The 14263-nt window shown below is 47.4% G+C and overlaps 7 protein-coding genes across 9 annotated transcripts; 5 read left to right on the forward strand and 2 right to left on the reverse strand.

Annotated features, from left to right (window-relative positions):
• Positions 1-518: 518 nt before the first annotated feature.
• Positions 519-2248, forward strand: E1B28_003958 (uncharacterized protein; the record flags this gene model as incomplete). The annotated part of the gene is made up of 4 exons (XM_043148400.1): positions 519-1151; positions 1204-1977; positions 2030-2058; positions 2113-2248. 4 exons carry the CDS (start codon positions 519-521, stop codon positions 2246-2248), a joined length of 1572 nt encoding a protein of 523 aa, XP_043012999.1.
• Positions 2249-2476: 228 nt separating this feature from the next.
• Positions 2477-3834, forward strand: E1B28_003959 (uncharacterized protein; the record flags this gene model as incomplete). Its single annotated transcript, XM_043148401.1, has 4 exons — positions 2477-3205; positions 3262-3429; positions 3483-3683; positions 3733-3834. The coding sequence occupies 4 exons, from the start codon at positions 2477-2479 to the stop codon at positions 3832-3834; spliced, it is 1200 nt and encodes a 399-aa protein (XP_043013000.1).
• Positions 3835-4599: 765 nt separating this feature from the next.
• Positions 4600-7401, forward strand: E1B28_003960 (uncharacterized protein). 2 transcript variants are annotated; one of them, XM_043148403.1, is made up of 10 exons: positions 4600-4691; positions 4748-5114; positions 5177-5493; positions 5547-5875; positions 5931-6163; positions 6214-6351; positions 6401-6554; positions 6611-6725; positions 6784-7022; positions 7093-7401. In XM_043148403.1, the coding sequence occupies exons 2-10, from the start codon at positions 5071-5073 to the stop codon at positions 7294-7296; spliced, it is 1773 nt and encodes a 590-aa protein (XP_043013002.1). In that variant the 5' UTR covers positions 4600-4691; positions 4748-5070; the 3' UTR covers positions 7297-7401. The 2 variants fall into 2 exon arrangements, with proteins under 2 accessions (XP_043013002.1, XP_043013001.1); XM_043148402.1 differs by having other exon boundaries at positions 4600-5114.
• Positions 7402-7755: 354 nt separating this feature from the next.
• On the reverse strand, positions 7756-9425 carry E1B28_003961 (uncharacterized protein; the record flags this gene model as incomplete). Its single annotated transcript, XM_043148404.1, has 2 exons — positions 7756-9059; positions 9128-9425. The coding sequence occupies 2 exons, from the start codon at positions 9423-9425 to the stop codon at positions 7921-7923; spliced, it is 1437 nt and encodes a 478-aa protein (XP_043013003.1). The 3' UTR covers positions 7756-7920.
• A 143-nt stretch (positions 9426-9568) lies between these two features.
• E1B28_003962 (uncharacterized protein) lies at positions 9569-10860 on the forward strand (the record flags this gene model as incomplete). The annotated part of the gene is made up of 3 exons (XM_043148405.1): positions 9569-9651; positions 9698-10009; positions 10062-10860. 3 exons carry the CDS (start codon positions 9569-9571, stop codon positions 10858-10860), a joined length of 1194 nt encoding a protein of 397 aa, XP_043013004.1.
• On the reverse strand, positions 10061-12405 carry E1B28_003963 (uncharacterized protein). Of its 2 annotated transcripts, XM_043148407.1 has the most exons (4): positions 12216-12405; positions 12067-12136; positions 11024-12007; positions 10061-10969 (listed from the first exon to the last, which is right to left on the reverse strand). In XM_043148407.1, the coding sequence occupies exons 1-3, from the start codon at positions 12381-12383 to the stop codon at positions 11127-11129; spliced, it is 1119 nt and encodes a 372-aa protein (XP_043013006.1). In that variant the 5' UTR covers positions 12384-12405; the 3' UTR covers positions 10061-10969; positions 11024-11126. The 2 variants fall into 2 exon arrangements, with proteins under 2 accessions (XP_043013006.1, XP_043013005.1); XM_043148406.1 differs by having other exon boundaries at positions 10963-10969; positions 12067-12400.
• A 48-nt stretch (positions 12406-12453) lies between these two features.
• Positions 12454-14026, forward strand: MIS3 (Ribosomal RNA assembly protein mis3; the record flags this gene model as incomplete). The annotated part of the gene is made up of 8 exons (XM_043148408.1): positions 12454-12508; positions 12566-12594; positions 12702-12845; positions 12903-13163; positions 13213-13353; positions 13407-13643; positions 13704-13787; positions 13838-14026. 8 exons carry the CDS (start codon positions 12454-12456, stop codon positions 14024-14026), a joined length of 1140 nt encoding a protein of 379 aa, XP_043013007.1.
• Between the last annotated feature and the right edge of the window lie 237 nt (positions 14027-14263).

Below are 14263 nucleotides of genomic sequence, written 5' to 3' on the forward strand. Positions count from 1 at the left end.
GGTGATTGTACCGCAAAGACTCGAGCAATATTCCAGGAAGCTCTGCCTACCAAAGCAGGGAGAACGTCTCACAAGAACCATCCTTGCGAGAGGACACTCTATTGCCAGCATCAGTGCGGACTCGACTGCTCACAAGAGCACGAGTGTAACACTTATTGTCGTGAACCTTGTCGACAGCGATGCGGCCATTACGAATGTCCCCGGCTTTGTGCAGTAGACTGTGCTCCTTGCGCGGAACCTTGCGAATGGGTTTGCACTCATTTTTCGTGTCCTGTCTTGTGTGGATCCGTGCGTGAACATTACTCTTCGACCCTGATCAGTCTCAATAATCTCCCTAGATATGCGCTCGCCTTCCTTGTGATATCCCATGCTCATACCACCTTAAGTGTGGGCACAAATGTCCATCAGGTATGTGTGAAGTGATTCCAACCAGAACATTTACGCTGATTACCGCTCTAGTCTGCGGAGAGCCATGCTCAGAACAAAAATGTGTGGAATGTCTTGCACCCGAAGCCAAAATGGATATCGTCGATTTTCTAATGCAACGAACGCTGGCGGAGATTGATTTGGAACTGAATGAGATGAGCGATTGTCTTATTACCCTCCGTCGCGGTCACATATTCACTGTGGAGACCTTGGATGGACACTGTCATATGTCTGATTATTACGAAGTGGACCCATACCAATCTTACCTCGCGATGAAATCGCCCCCCGTTGATTTCCAACTTCCCCCCACTTGCCCTACCTGCCGAAGCCCTATCACCGCTCGCCGGTACGGACGCGTCGTAAAAAGGGCGAACCTCGACATATTGGAACAGAATGTAGCGAGTAACATGGCGAAACGCCTCGAGGACCTCGGGCCCGCCCTTCGGACAATCGCGGATGAACTTCCTGGACTCAAAGAAAAGGCCAAAAAGCTAAAGTATGAGGAAGCACCACTCCTTATCGACAACCTTTCAACGGATTTGCGTACAAATTTACTTGGGGAGAAGGCCAAGGAGATCATGCCGCATGCAATCCTTACTCGGAACGGCATGACGAAGTATCACGGCCTCTCGAATGCAGAGGGGAAAGAATGGTTCATTTTGATACATGGACTATTCAACCTCTACAAACAAATGGAGTTCATAGCAAGAACACGATCATCTCATGTTCGTGCATACGAAGCCGCTCTCACCACTCTCTTCCACTCTCTTCCACGAGGAACTGACTCGCCTGGGCGACGGCAGCGTGGTCGGAAATATGAATGCACCAAAGCAACAAGCTATGGACAATGTCCACAAAAACATTGGCCAACCTCCTCACAAGGCGGATGTTCGCTATCATGTCGAAGCGTTCCTTCTGTCCGTCGAGCTTCGTTTCATGTTGGGGGAGATTGCGGGAAGCCGTGTCGAAGGATTAACTATCACCTCAAACGATGACAAGGTTATCAATCATCACCGCCTTTGGGCGTCGTTCGTTGAGTTCCTATATCACTCTTGCGAAGTGGATTGCCAAAAAGCGACAACAATCGCCGAGTCTTCTTCGTCATCTCGTTTGGCTGCGCGCTCTACAATACAGGGGCTTTGCGCCAGTTTTGAGCGCTTCCGATTTTCTCTTCTTCAGAAACGTAAGGAACATATTCGAGCGGGCGCATTCAATCTTTCTCTTCGCGACGAGCTGCTGCAAGGAATTCATGATCGAGTCGAAGCGTGGAATGTCCACTTAGAGAAAGTGGAAGATGCGTATCTGCGTAGCAGGCCGTCAAAGACGATGCGAGAACTCCTCGAGGAGCGGCAATGGTTCAAGGATAATTGTCGAGTGAAGGTGGAACGTGTTTTCCGCGAAGTCCAGGAGCTCGAGAAACATGTATCACAGGATACAATTTATCAGCCTGTGTCCCTTCAGGAAAAAGCGGACATCGTGAAAGCGTTTAACTTTTCACATAGGGGTCATTTCTACAATTGTCCGAATGGACATACGTTTGTCATTGCCGATGTGAGTTGTAGTCCTATCAAGCTCTGAGTGTTCAAGGATTGACTATTCTCAGTGTGGAGGTGCAATGGACGCGAGCAACTGGTGAGTTGGAATCCCTATTTTATCCATTCGATGTCATTGATTGAACATTTCTAGCCCTGAATGTGGTGCGGTCATTGGAGGAAGCAACCATACTCTTGTATCATCAAATACTCGCGCCCTTGAGTTTGAAGAAATAGCTAGAGGACAAGGTGCTGAGGCGAGCCCCTGGGCCTGGGCTGCCGCTGCTTAATCATGCAACTTGACGTTACATCGGTTTTCGGGATAGTAGATATAGAGACCCTTCAATAGTGCTCAAATTATATGCTGTTCTTTCCCTCATCAGTTTTCGAGACGTTTTGACCACACTCAACTTTGTTGAGAAACGCGGTGTTGTGACCCATATTACCAACGTGACAAGCGCAACTTCCCTCTCTCACCAGCATCGCCGTCGACTTTGCCCCCGACAACCGTTGAAGTGATGAACTCTACACATGAACAGACCCACTCAAACATCAAGCGTCCTTGCCACGAGAGCAGTATTTTCTCACGTATCCGTACCTTCAATCACCATGCTTTCCGCTCTCTTGGTTCCTTCTTCTCCAGTTCTGATAACGTCGATGCCAGCCAACAACACTTTGACAAAGACGACGACGATATACACGATCAATACGTCTGGGATCCAGCTTCCGGCCTAACGTCTTCTGAATACAACCCTACCCACTATGATTGCCACGATCACCCAACCAGCTTTCCAAGTTCTTGCCTGTACCAATCTCAGAATGCTGACTCACTGAACTCGTCGGATATCCATACTCCTACTCCATCTCGTCCAATTACCCCTCGGGACCACGTCAAGCACGTCTGCTCCTTCGGACCTGATCAACAATCCATAGTGCCTCAGTCCTCCTTGCAGCCGACCCCCATGCCCTCAAATCTTGACATCTGGGAGTACTATGAAGACTCGATTTCTCTTGATAACCTCCCGAAAGCCAGAGCGCCCATGATATCAGCACCGTCATCTTCCACGATAAAAACTAATACTAGTGACTACTCTGACATTGATGAGACGCCTCCTTTGTCACCGGATGTAGCTGACCTGGCCCACTCATTTTCGTTGATTGGGAACTTTGATGAGGCTAGACGAGATCTGGATCTAGTTGGACGCCTATCAAATATCCGAGAGGGAAAAAAACCGGAACGCCCCATTGTATGCATGATATTCCTTCCCAATTTACCTCGGCCCTCAATGATGGTATCTTTTAGTGCTACGACACCCTCATCGATGATCTTGGTTCCAACTCCACTAATGCTAGCCAGCTGGACGAAACCGAGGGATGGTACGGGCTGGCATATACTTTGGCGTTAAGCGTCAAAGAGCGACGAGCTTCTGAAACATACTCCTACGATGAGAGTCCTGGAGAATTTTCAAAAGTGTGCAAAAAATCCATTTTTTGGTCCTTGTCCTCCCACTCAGTCATTTCCAGAGCCGTGAATCCTGGGCCGCTCTCCATTCGTTCCTCGAGGACGAAGACTATTACGAGTGGAAGAACTGGCATCAGCGCCTCGATCGCGATGATGAAAGGCAAAAAAATCGAAGAGGGTTGGAATTCGAAGCTCGCTCGAAAGACATGGCGTGGATATACCTGGCAGAAATGCAAACCAGAGATGTGTATTACTGGCAACTTGTGAGCTTTACCTCCCTCCTATATCCAATTACTGACCAGGTCTTTGCAGGGGGCATATGGAGTGGTCGGCGACGATGTTAAGGAGCAATTGTCCTCCCTTAATGAACACCGCAAGGTAGTTACTCTCCTTTCGAGCACAAATGTTGTTTGACAGCTTTAAGAACCCATATCATCCGCCCAAGAAACACAACCTAGGGTGGTATCTCAAGCGATCTCGTTCGGTTGCATGCCTCCGTGAGCTGAAACCCAAAGTTCCCCTTCTGCAGAAATAAATCAGTTTCCGTCACTCAGCAAGATTTTTAGGACCGCTAGATATCGATATTATAGAAAGTTCTCTAATTCTCGTTTCATTTCTTCATGTCGCCACGGCTGTGATCTTTGTCCTCGCTTTTCCTGCAGTTTTATATTTCCTCTTGTTGAGTCATCTTCAATTGTACTCGTTCAAAGTCCAACCCTCATCAATGGGTGATAAACTGCCCGTGAACGAATGAGATGTGTGCTCACGATGGACGAGAGAAGGAGGAAGAGGGTGGGAAGGGATGGAAGGTGGAGGGAGGGAAAAATTCTTAGAAGAAGATATGGATGTCAGAACTGCGCGCATCTCTAACGATACACCATACCACTCACACATCACACCTATAACACCAGCTACACAACAAAGAGTTCAGGCGCTCACCAATGATCTGGGCAGAGAAGGAAGGAAAGGGGTTGGACTGGTGTTGCTCCAGGAGCACACCCGTGTGTCTTAGCACTAGACTGCTTGTAACACGTTAATCTGCAGAAAACAAAAAAAAAAAAAAAAACCGCGCGCATCTGCCGCTCTCATCCTCAGATAATCTCTCACAAGCTCGACTCGGAGCGGTATCCTTATGTAAAATTCCCACAGAAGAAGGATTACATAACATAACAGTCTACTGGAGCAAAGCTTTCACTCGAACTCCACTTAGTGCTGCGACTGCTTGCGTTTTCCTTCGACGCTCTTCTTCCTCTTCTCCCTTTTTTTCCATCGTGCGGTGCCTCGTAAACCCACTTCATTGCGTACAAAATGACTAACATGTCCTCAGGCTCAAAGCGTATTCGGGAAGACGGTGGTGAAATCCGAGAGCACAAGAGACCTCGAGAAGATGCTAGGGATTGGAGGGACGTACATCTCAGATCAACCTCATCAAAGAAGCCCATCAGCAGGAAAGATAGTTACGATAGGAGGGACCACTACGAGTCAGACAGAAGCAGAAGAGACAGAGATGAAGGACGGCACAGACAAGGGAGTCATAGGGCGGACAGTCGGGAACCCAGGGAAGACTATTCACCGAGAAGACATGGACGTTCCCCTCGGAGGCACGGGTATTCTCCAAGAAGACACTCGACTACCAGAACCACGTCTCATATGTCTTCCGCGGCACACAACGGCGAGGAGAAAGAAGAAGGCGAGTAAGTGTTGCTCTACATGTTCGGTATCTGGCAGCAGCAACAACCTCTGACTATAGCCTCAGGATATCACCTCGACCTAGCCCCCGTGTAAAAACGCAAGCGCTTCCTCCAAATGATCCAAAACCCATCAACGAACCCCTACCAGAAATGGAGCTCGACACTGTACCATCTCCGCCCTCTGTTGAAGAGACACTAGCTAGTAGACGTGCGAGACGGCAGGCGATTTTGGCAAAGTATACTGGTATTGCGAGTGCCAGCGATAGTGTCAGTCAGCCGTCTGGACAAAATAGTGCGACCCAGGAGCATCCTCCTTCCACATTTTCTAACAAAGATTCGAACATTAATAGACCCCAAGGGCAAGGAACTAATGGTACTATTTGTAAGTATCCTTTTCAGTCACGGACATCATATTCATGTTTTAATCTTTCCTAGCCCAAAGAGTCTCGTTATCGCCTTCTCCTGCAGTTGGAGATGATTTTACCCTTGCCAAGAATGACGAAGATAAGTCTTCTGATATGAAACGGCATGTGGAAGAAATCTCGAAGACGGACCGTGATCAAGTCTCAGCCGCAGATTACGACCCCAGTCTCGACCGTCGCGAAGATGAACACAAGCGCATCAATGCCCCCGTGAAAGTTGAACCTGACGTTGAGGAGATCGAAGTAGCAGAAGAGGACGAGGACGAGGATGACCTGGACGACATGTTCGCCGTTGCGACCGCTCCCAAAAAGCCCAAAGCTCGCAAGGTCAAGAAAGTCATGGTCTGTCCCCTTCGCCCATTGCTGGTCTATAGTACCTGACGATCTTTCGCTATAGAAACCCTCTGCACCCGCATTGATCACAACGACCACAGATTCCGCTGCTGACGCTGAAGGATATTATTCCATCATTCTCGGCGAGCAATTGGACGGAGGACGGTATCAAGTATTCTCATCGCTTGGCAAGGGGATGTTTGCCAACGTTGTCCGAGCACGAGTACTACAACCAGAGCCAGATGAGCCTATAGGACGCGAGGTGGCCATCAAGATCGTGCGCTGCCAGGAGTCTATGTGAGCCGATCTTTTGGTCGTTCTTTATGATGCATGCTTATACTCTCCAGGTACAAAGCAGGTCTCAAAGAGGTCCAGATGCTTAACAAGCTTAAACAAGCTGATCCTGAAGACAAAAAACACATCGTTAGGCTGGAGCGGACTTTTGAACATCGCGGGCATCTTTGTCTGGTGTTTGAAAGTTTGAGGTGAATTTTTATTCGGCGCCCAGACCTCCTACTTACTCTTCTGTACTAGTATGAACCTACGCGACGTCGTAAAACGATTCGGTAAAGATGTTGGTCTGAACATAAAGGCGGTCCGCGCATATGCCCATCAACTTTTTTTGGCCCTTAGTTTATTCAGAAAGGTTGGGGTGATGCATGCCGACATTAAGCCAGATAATATCTTGGTGTGTAATGCAGTTTCATCCTACCTCCCTTTCGCTGCTGATTATGTGTTTCGCAGGTGAATGAACAGAAAACGCTTCTTAAGTTGTGTGATCTCGGTTCCGCATCGGATGCCTCTGAGAATGGAATAACACCATATCTGGTCAGTCGATTCTATCGTGCTCCTGAAATCAGTTGAGTGTACTCGCTCCTATGCATTGGTTTCTGTTGCTTATGATCTTCTACTGTTAGTTCTCGGTGTCCCATATGACCCCGCACTTGATATTTGGTCCATGGGATGTACACTTTATGAGCTCTACACGGGCAAGATTCTCTTTCCTGGACGATCCAACAACCAGATGCTTCTTTTAATGATGGAGCTAAAAGGTCGTTTCAACGGGAAGATGATCAAGAAGGCCAAGTTTGGTGATGGTTATTTCGACGAACTCGGTGCTTTTAACAGCGTCGAGAGGGACCGGGTTACAGGGACGGTCAGTCGTTCCGTACTTTTTCGGACGAGTCACTACATTTATATCAATTTTCTCTCTTCTGCCTCTCCAGGATGTCATCAAGAAAGTACACGTCTCAAAACCCAGTCGAGATCTACGCTCGCGTGTAATGCCCCCCGCCTCTGTGAAGATGAAGGATGACGAGAATAAATTGCTCCTTTCTTTCATTGACTTGCTTGACAGATGCCTTGCTCTTGACCCTGCTAGACGAATTACACCTAAAGAGGCACTGGCACACCCTTTTATACGGGGATGACGATGGATGTTGGATGTACTTATGTTTCTCTCTTTTCCTCGCTTTTGTATCAAGGCCATTACGGTGGCGTGTAGTGTTAAAATGAGATCCGAAAGTCAGACCGTGAAATTCAAAAACTGGTTGGAGATGCCGTTCCTCATGAATTTGTTGCATCGCCAATATTGATGATTCAATAACATCATCTCCGACATATTATCCTGCAAAAACTGAGCGCTTCGCAGAAGGATGCAGCCGATCCAAAGTGTATCCTTCTCTGGGATGCCGAAGGTCCCGTCGACGCTTAACAAGGCTGACGATATTGTTCGTAAATTTGTATTTTGTGTAGCAAATTTAAACTAAGTACAAAACATTTTACGATATTCTTACAAATCGGGTGCAAAATAAGGTCAGCTTATTATTCTGCGACAAAAGGTATAGCAATGTCCTTGTGAGGATAGCAATGTGGTATAGGATAGCAATGTCCGGCGATGGGAATGTGTACAGTAGTCCGAGTTTAGCATTTGAAAGAGGTCCATATTGATCATTGGAAAGAGTGTCGATGGAAGGGAATGAAGGATTGGGTTGATGAAGTTTTGATGAACATGGAAGCGTTGCGCAGAAGCAGTGAATGATAGAAACTCCTGCTCAAACATTCACAGAGGACGTAGTCGTGGTCCTCGACATTGCGGACCTTGACGGTGCGAGTACCAAACGCCTGAATGCGCTAGACATTTGAATATCAGAGTCCGAATCACCACCTCCCGTTTTGTCGTGGCAACCAGCCTGAGCCTTCGCAGCTCCCCACATACGACTCAAAAAGTTCCCAGACAACCCAGTTCGCGGAATGCTAGGCATCGTGCTACTTGACGACAAAGGGCTCTCCTTGAGGTTATTGATATTACCAATAACGATCGAGGCAGATCGCTTTGAGATATGCCTGGTACGAGAAGTTGATGAGTGGTCAAATGATGGGGTTATTCCTGTGACAGTTCGAACGGAGGAAGTATCAGAGGGTCTGCGGGAGCGATTTTGTAATTGAGAGTCTTTGTGCTTGCATGCAGGAATAGGTCGCACAAGGAAACCGCTTCTGTAGAGATTCGAGTTGGGGTAGTGGTCAGGGTAGGAGTCCAAGGACGAGTTTGAGTAAACTCGAGGTTCAATGTATCGCTCTTCCTCCGAGTCCGATTCTGAATCCGAGGTGTTCCATCCCGAAGAAGAACCTGACGAAGACCCTGTATCGTCAATGAGTGATCCTATGTCAGAGGAGGAAGACGATGCCGAATCAGAGCTCAAGCTGTAGTGCATGACAGGAGGGGCAAGAGAGTTTCGAGTAAGATGAGGATTCTTGACAATATCCTTGACCGCTGAAGCCAGAGCTGGTGGCATAAGAGTAGAATCACTAGGAAGAGGCTGCAAGGAAGAGACTTCGGAGGAGTATTGCTGCTCGTTCTGTGTTTGACTTGTTCGAGCCTGTGCATCCGCCTGTGCTTGAGCCCTTGCTCTACTCGCCTTAGAGACCTTGTGCACGGCAATCGCCCGAGTAGAAGCCCGTTGGGCACGGAGAGCCATGAAAGGTGCAAAGTAGCGGCACGCTTCCTCTTCGTTGAATCGAAGATTATAATCAAGCAGTTCTAGAAGCTGGCGTTCCATAATGTTGACGTTTTGTAACGTTGTGATGTTTGCATATTTCTGCCAGTGAAGGGTTTTAGGCGAGGAATCGTTTAGGTATTTTGAAGCCACTATAAGCGTGGCAAGGAATAGTCGATGTCTTGCGCCCCGAGCTCCTAAAACCGCATAAAGAGACGACGCTGATGAGAGAACTTAATAATGGCGAGATAAACTAGTTTTTTACCGCTAGCCTCAGTTAGTTTTGGACGTATGCGATCGTAGTAAATCACTGTCGTGAGCAAAGTTCCAACGGAAACATTGACGTGCTCGACGAGACGATGGATGAAATTTCGCAGAGAGGGGTCTGCTCCTGATCGCTGGCCATCAATACGAACGGTTTCGATGGTTTGAAGAGTGACATAGTCAATCATCTCGATGGTGACACCGTAGTCAATAAGTTGAACGAGGAGCGGATTGTGTAGGCATCTCGGGAGTAGAGAATATGGATGGCAACGCTGGGCATGTTCATCAAAAAACGACATTGTGCTCGAAGAGAGAGATAGGTAGAATATGAATGTCCCGTCGAGGGAGATGGATATGGAAAGAAAGAGAGATAAAGCGAGTTCTCAATAACGCGTGCTTAAATACGCGGGGCCAAACAAGTGCAAACTTCTTGACACTCTGAATGTCACGTGAGACCACTTTCATGCTCTCCCACCTTGTCAGTTGGCTTTCGACCTTGTCGTTGGTTTTTGGTGGATGCTGCAGGTAAGTTTCCTAATCCCGAGTTTTTTCTTTTCTCAAAGTTCTATAGCAATGCCATAACTCTTGAGCAACTGACTTCGTTATATCCAAGTGCTGGCTCTTTGATAACTGTTTGTCAGTTCGTGGTCATATCCCTACAAGGACTCCCAAGACACGTTGCCTGGACGCGATATGGACCCAGATTGAAGTCACGTCGGATACCACTGAGGTTCTACATTGCTCAGGTCGCGTTATACTACTTGGTATCCCTATTAAATAATGTTGCGTTCGGATACAACATCCCAATGTCTGTGCACATCATCTTCAGAAGTGGGGGGCTGGTGATCACCATGTTGCTTGGTTGGATTATAGCGAAGAAAAGGCGAGTTTTTGATCGGTTTCTCGATTCAAGTCGCTCATTAAGTCTCTTTCAGATATAACATTACTCAAATCACCTCTATCGCCACAGTTACTGTTGGTGTTTTATTGACGACTATGTCTGCCTCTAAACAGTCGTCAGGATCGGGAAATGACTCGCTTTTGACATACCTGACGGGGATTGCCATCTTAACATTAGCATTGATATTTGCTGGGCTCCTGGGCTTAGTTCAGGACTACACCTATTCAAGGTATGGGCGTCCGTTGCCCGTGAATGCGAGCACGAGTTCGCTGGCTGCCCCACCTCCGACTTGGCAGGAGTCCATGTTCTATCTTCACTTCCTTGCGCTGCCGATGTTCGTCAGCGTACGAAAGGACATCCTATCCCAAATACACGCTATCCAAATAGGGCCAGCATCGACATATTCCCTCCCTACAGCCGGAAGTCGTAAATGGCCATTGTCCATTCTGCCATCCCTTGCTTTCCCTAATTCTCCCGTCGCCTTGAATATGTCTTTACCCGTCTCCTTCTATAGTGCGGACGGAGGCACGTACGCGCGATTAACACTGCCTTCGGCATCATTACCCCTCCTCCTCAACACCCTAACGCAATCGTTCTGTGCAGCGGGAGTCAATCGACTTACTACGCGCGTTAGTGCGCTTACCGTGACTCTGGTGCTAGTCGTACGAAAAGCCATGAGCCTCGTGTTGAGTGTCACGCTAGGTTTCGGGAAGGTGGGTGGAAAAACTGAAAATGTAGATATGAATATGATGTGGACTGGTGCGGCGCTGGTGATGCTGGGTACCATCGGTTACTCGTTTGGCACTCAGGGAAAGAGGGAGAAAAGAGAATAATGAGGAGAGGATGATGGAATCTGCTTATTACTGAATGTAACATAATTATTTTTTTACGAGCTCGGTCAAGACATATACTTAACTTGTTCCCTTACTGTATGTGATATCTCTATCATTACCCTTGATCAGCCAAGATAACCAAACTTGCCTGCAGAAAACTTACGGTGCTTAGGGCAAATTTGGGGGATTGAGAAGGAAGTCTATAGTAGGAAAGAGGGTGAATATCATTATGAAGTACACTTGAAACCAGATAGAAAAGAGTAAATTCATTCTTTCCCCTTCAGGAAGGCATCCAACTCATCGTCCAATTCTTGTTGTGTCTTCCTTGGTCGAGCCGTTCCACCTCCTCCAGGTGTATCACTCTTCCGATGTGTCCCTTTCCCATTCGCGCTATCGACTCTCCCTTCCGACCAGAGTCTATCTTCCAAATTCCGGCGTGCGCGACGAGGGAGAGGTGCTGTAGTCCGGTGTGTGGAAATACGAGACGCCAGGTCAGTTTCTAGGACTGAATGGAGACGCATTATCGAAGTACGCTCCAAAAGTGTTCGACCATCTGCTGCAATGTAGTCAGACCGCATCTTGGACGGAGGTTCCTCTATTCCTTCGTCATCCTTAGAATCGAGAAAATCGTCAAGCTCTCTATCCAATATCTCTCTTTGAACCTCCAAGTCAACAGGGTCTTCAGTTTTACGTCTCTTTGTTGCACCTTGGGTCTCCCTTCCATTGAACAACTCCTTCCCCGCCATATTCCCGTGCTTCCTATAAAACTCGCTCTCGTGCTTCGCACCTTTCTTCTTCACATCATCTAAACTAGCCCAACGCATCCTAATCACGCCTTTTAACCCTTCTCCCATTCCCAAGCTCTTGTTGATCTGTTCTTCTGGCGGCCAGAATGTCATTGGTATGGGTTTCGCAGTAACGAAACCCTCGAGGTCTGGTTCCTCTTCGGCTGCTTTTTGAAGGTACCGAAAGCCTGCACGCGCTGATGCATTCGTTTCAAAGACGAAAACACAAGTGTTGTCGTCTATCCACTCCAACCCCAAAGGGTGAGCATCAAAATGCGTCGCGTAGGCAAATAGACGGGCCGTTGGAAGGTGCGAAATGGGTGAACCTTGGACAAATAGCGCGTTGCTTCTTTGTGTCGGGTCTGTTAAGGAAGGAAAAGCCCATGGTAAGAAAGCCCATGACGGTCAAAACGGCACGTACCTTCTGTCATATCAACATCATCCAATTCCTCCGTAATATCCACTTCTTGCTCTTCTTCTCCTCGCTTGCGCTTACCGTTCGTTATAGACATAGTATTCTCATATTAATCTCTTGTTTGCGCAAGGCTCCAGGACATGCCACAGGCGCACCTTGCCGACTAATGATTCGGAGAGTAGATACACTTTGTTTTTCCCTATCCGGCTGGCTAAGCCCGCCTCGTCGCTCGGGTTTGTTAATTGGTCTTCATAGGCTACGTTGTCATCGTAAGATAAGAGAGAAGTGGGCTCTTGCGGCGGTTCATCGACAATGGCGTCCATGGTGAGATATGAGAGAAAGAACGATACGTGGGAATTATCATTTCCCTCTTTACCTCGAACTTCCAACAACATGTCCGACACAGAGGTCGTCGTAAACAAGAATAAGAGTCATAGGAAGGATAAACGTGAGTTTTTCGAGAGTTTGACGATCCTTGATACCGAATCCTGTTTTCTATATGTAGCTTGGGATACAGATGATATTGACCAGTGGGTAGCTATTTTTTTGCGATACTGTCGCATGCTCATTTATCTCTACTGCTCACAGTGTAAGCTGTATTTCGCAAGAAACGATATTAATGCTCTGAACAACCGAAGTAGTGGAAGATAGACCCTTTTCACCCAGAAGACAACAAGGGCGGCGCATTTCTCGAAGAATCCTCTTTTGCAACACTGTTTCCCAAATATCGAGAAAAATACCTCCGTGAAGTATGGAGTGTGGTGACAAAGGCTTTGGAAACACACGTATATTCTTGTTTTCCCCCTTCAACTTTTCATGAATGTACTGATTTTGCTTGTCAGGATGTGGCGTGTACCTTGGACTTGGTTAACGGTTCCATGTCAGTCAGAACGACTCGCAAAACATACGATCCCTATATCATCTTTAAGGCACGAGATATGATTAAACTCCTAGCTCGTGGCGTTGCGGTTCAGCAGGCAGTCAAAATACTCGATGACAACATCTCCTGCGACATTATCAAAATTGGCAACCTTGTTCGGAATAAGGAACGGTTTGTGAAGCGAAGGCAGCGCATAATAGGTCCAGATGGCAGCACACTGAAGGTATGTTATATCAACTCAAGTGCATAGCGTATTCTAAATGCTTGAATAGGCCATTGAATTGTTAACGCAGTGTTACGTGTTAGTACAGGGAAACACCGTCAGCGTTATGGGGCCTCACAAGTCATTGAAGGAGGTGCGGCGTATAGTATTGGATTGTATGAAAAACATTCATCCAATCTATAGAATCAAAGTGTGTCATTTGGATTGACTGTTCGACCCGGAGTTGACTTTTTTGACTGACAGGAACTGATGATACGCCGAGAACTCGCTAAAGACCCTAAACTGGCGACAGAGTCCTGGGACCGTTTCCTACCCCAGTTCAGGAAGAGTCACCTCAAAACGTCAGAGAGAACGGCTAAGAAGAACGAGCGACTTGCGGCTAGGAATGCGGCTCGACAAGTCGCCGGCCTGGAACCAGCAACATCACAACCCACCAAGAAAGTTTACACCCCCTTCCCACCAGCTCAACAACCTCGCAAAGTACGACTGTGGTCTTTTTGAAATCGTCGATGAAGAGAGTCTGACATAATGTTATGCCAGGTTGACCTTCAACTCGAATCTGGCGAATACTTCCTCAAGAAACATGAAATAGAGGCACGAGAAGCCGACAAAAGGAAGCAAAAGGTTGGTATTATTCGCATTCAAATGTCACTTCGCTTGACAGCCCATCACAGCAAGCGGAAAACACCAAGAACAAGCGTGCAGAGCGTAGCCAAGCATTCATAGCTCCTGTCGAAGGACGGCATATGACAGTCGAAGAAAAACGACACAAGAAGCGAAAAGCGACGGAGGACGAGAATGGGCAACATGTTGAAAAAGCAAAGAAGAAGAAACACAAAGCAACGGAAGATGAAGTTGCGTAGCCACCTCGAGGCTAAGCTATAGCGTATTATATTTTCTTGATGTATCCAGCCATTTACTCACCATTCGGTCTCTGTTGTGAACCGGGATTGCTTAGGAGCTCGATATCTTAAACCAAATTGAATTTCGGTAAATTGAACTCCGACAGGTAGCGGCTCGCTCGCTCTCTCCTCGATCACAGCCGCCTCCCGTCAATCTCACATTCAAATCCACTTTGTTATGCTAAGTGCATGGTCCCG

This window comes from Marasmius oreades, chromosome 2 (genome assembly GCF_018924745.1).
Source record: "Marasmius oreades isolate 03SP1 chromosome 2, whole genome shotgun sequence".
Classification (NCBI taxonomy): domain Eukaryota; kingdom Fungi; phylum Basidiomycota; class Agaricomycetes; order Agaricales; family Marasmiaceae; genus Marasmius; species Marasmius oreades.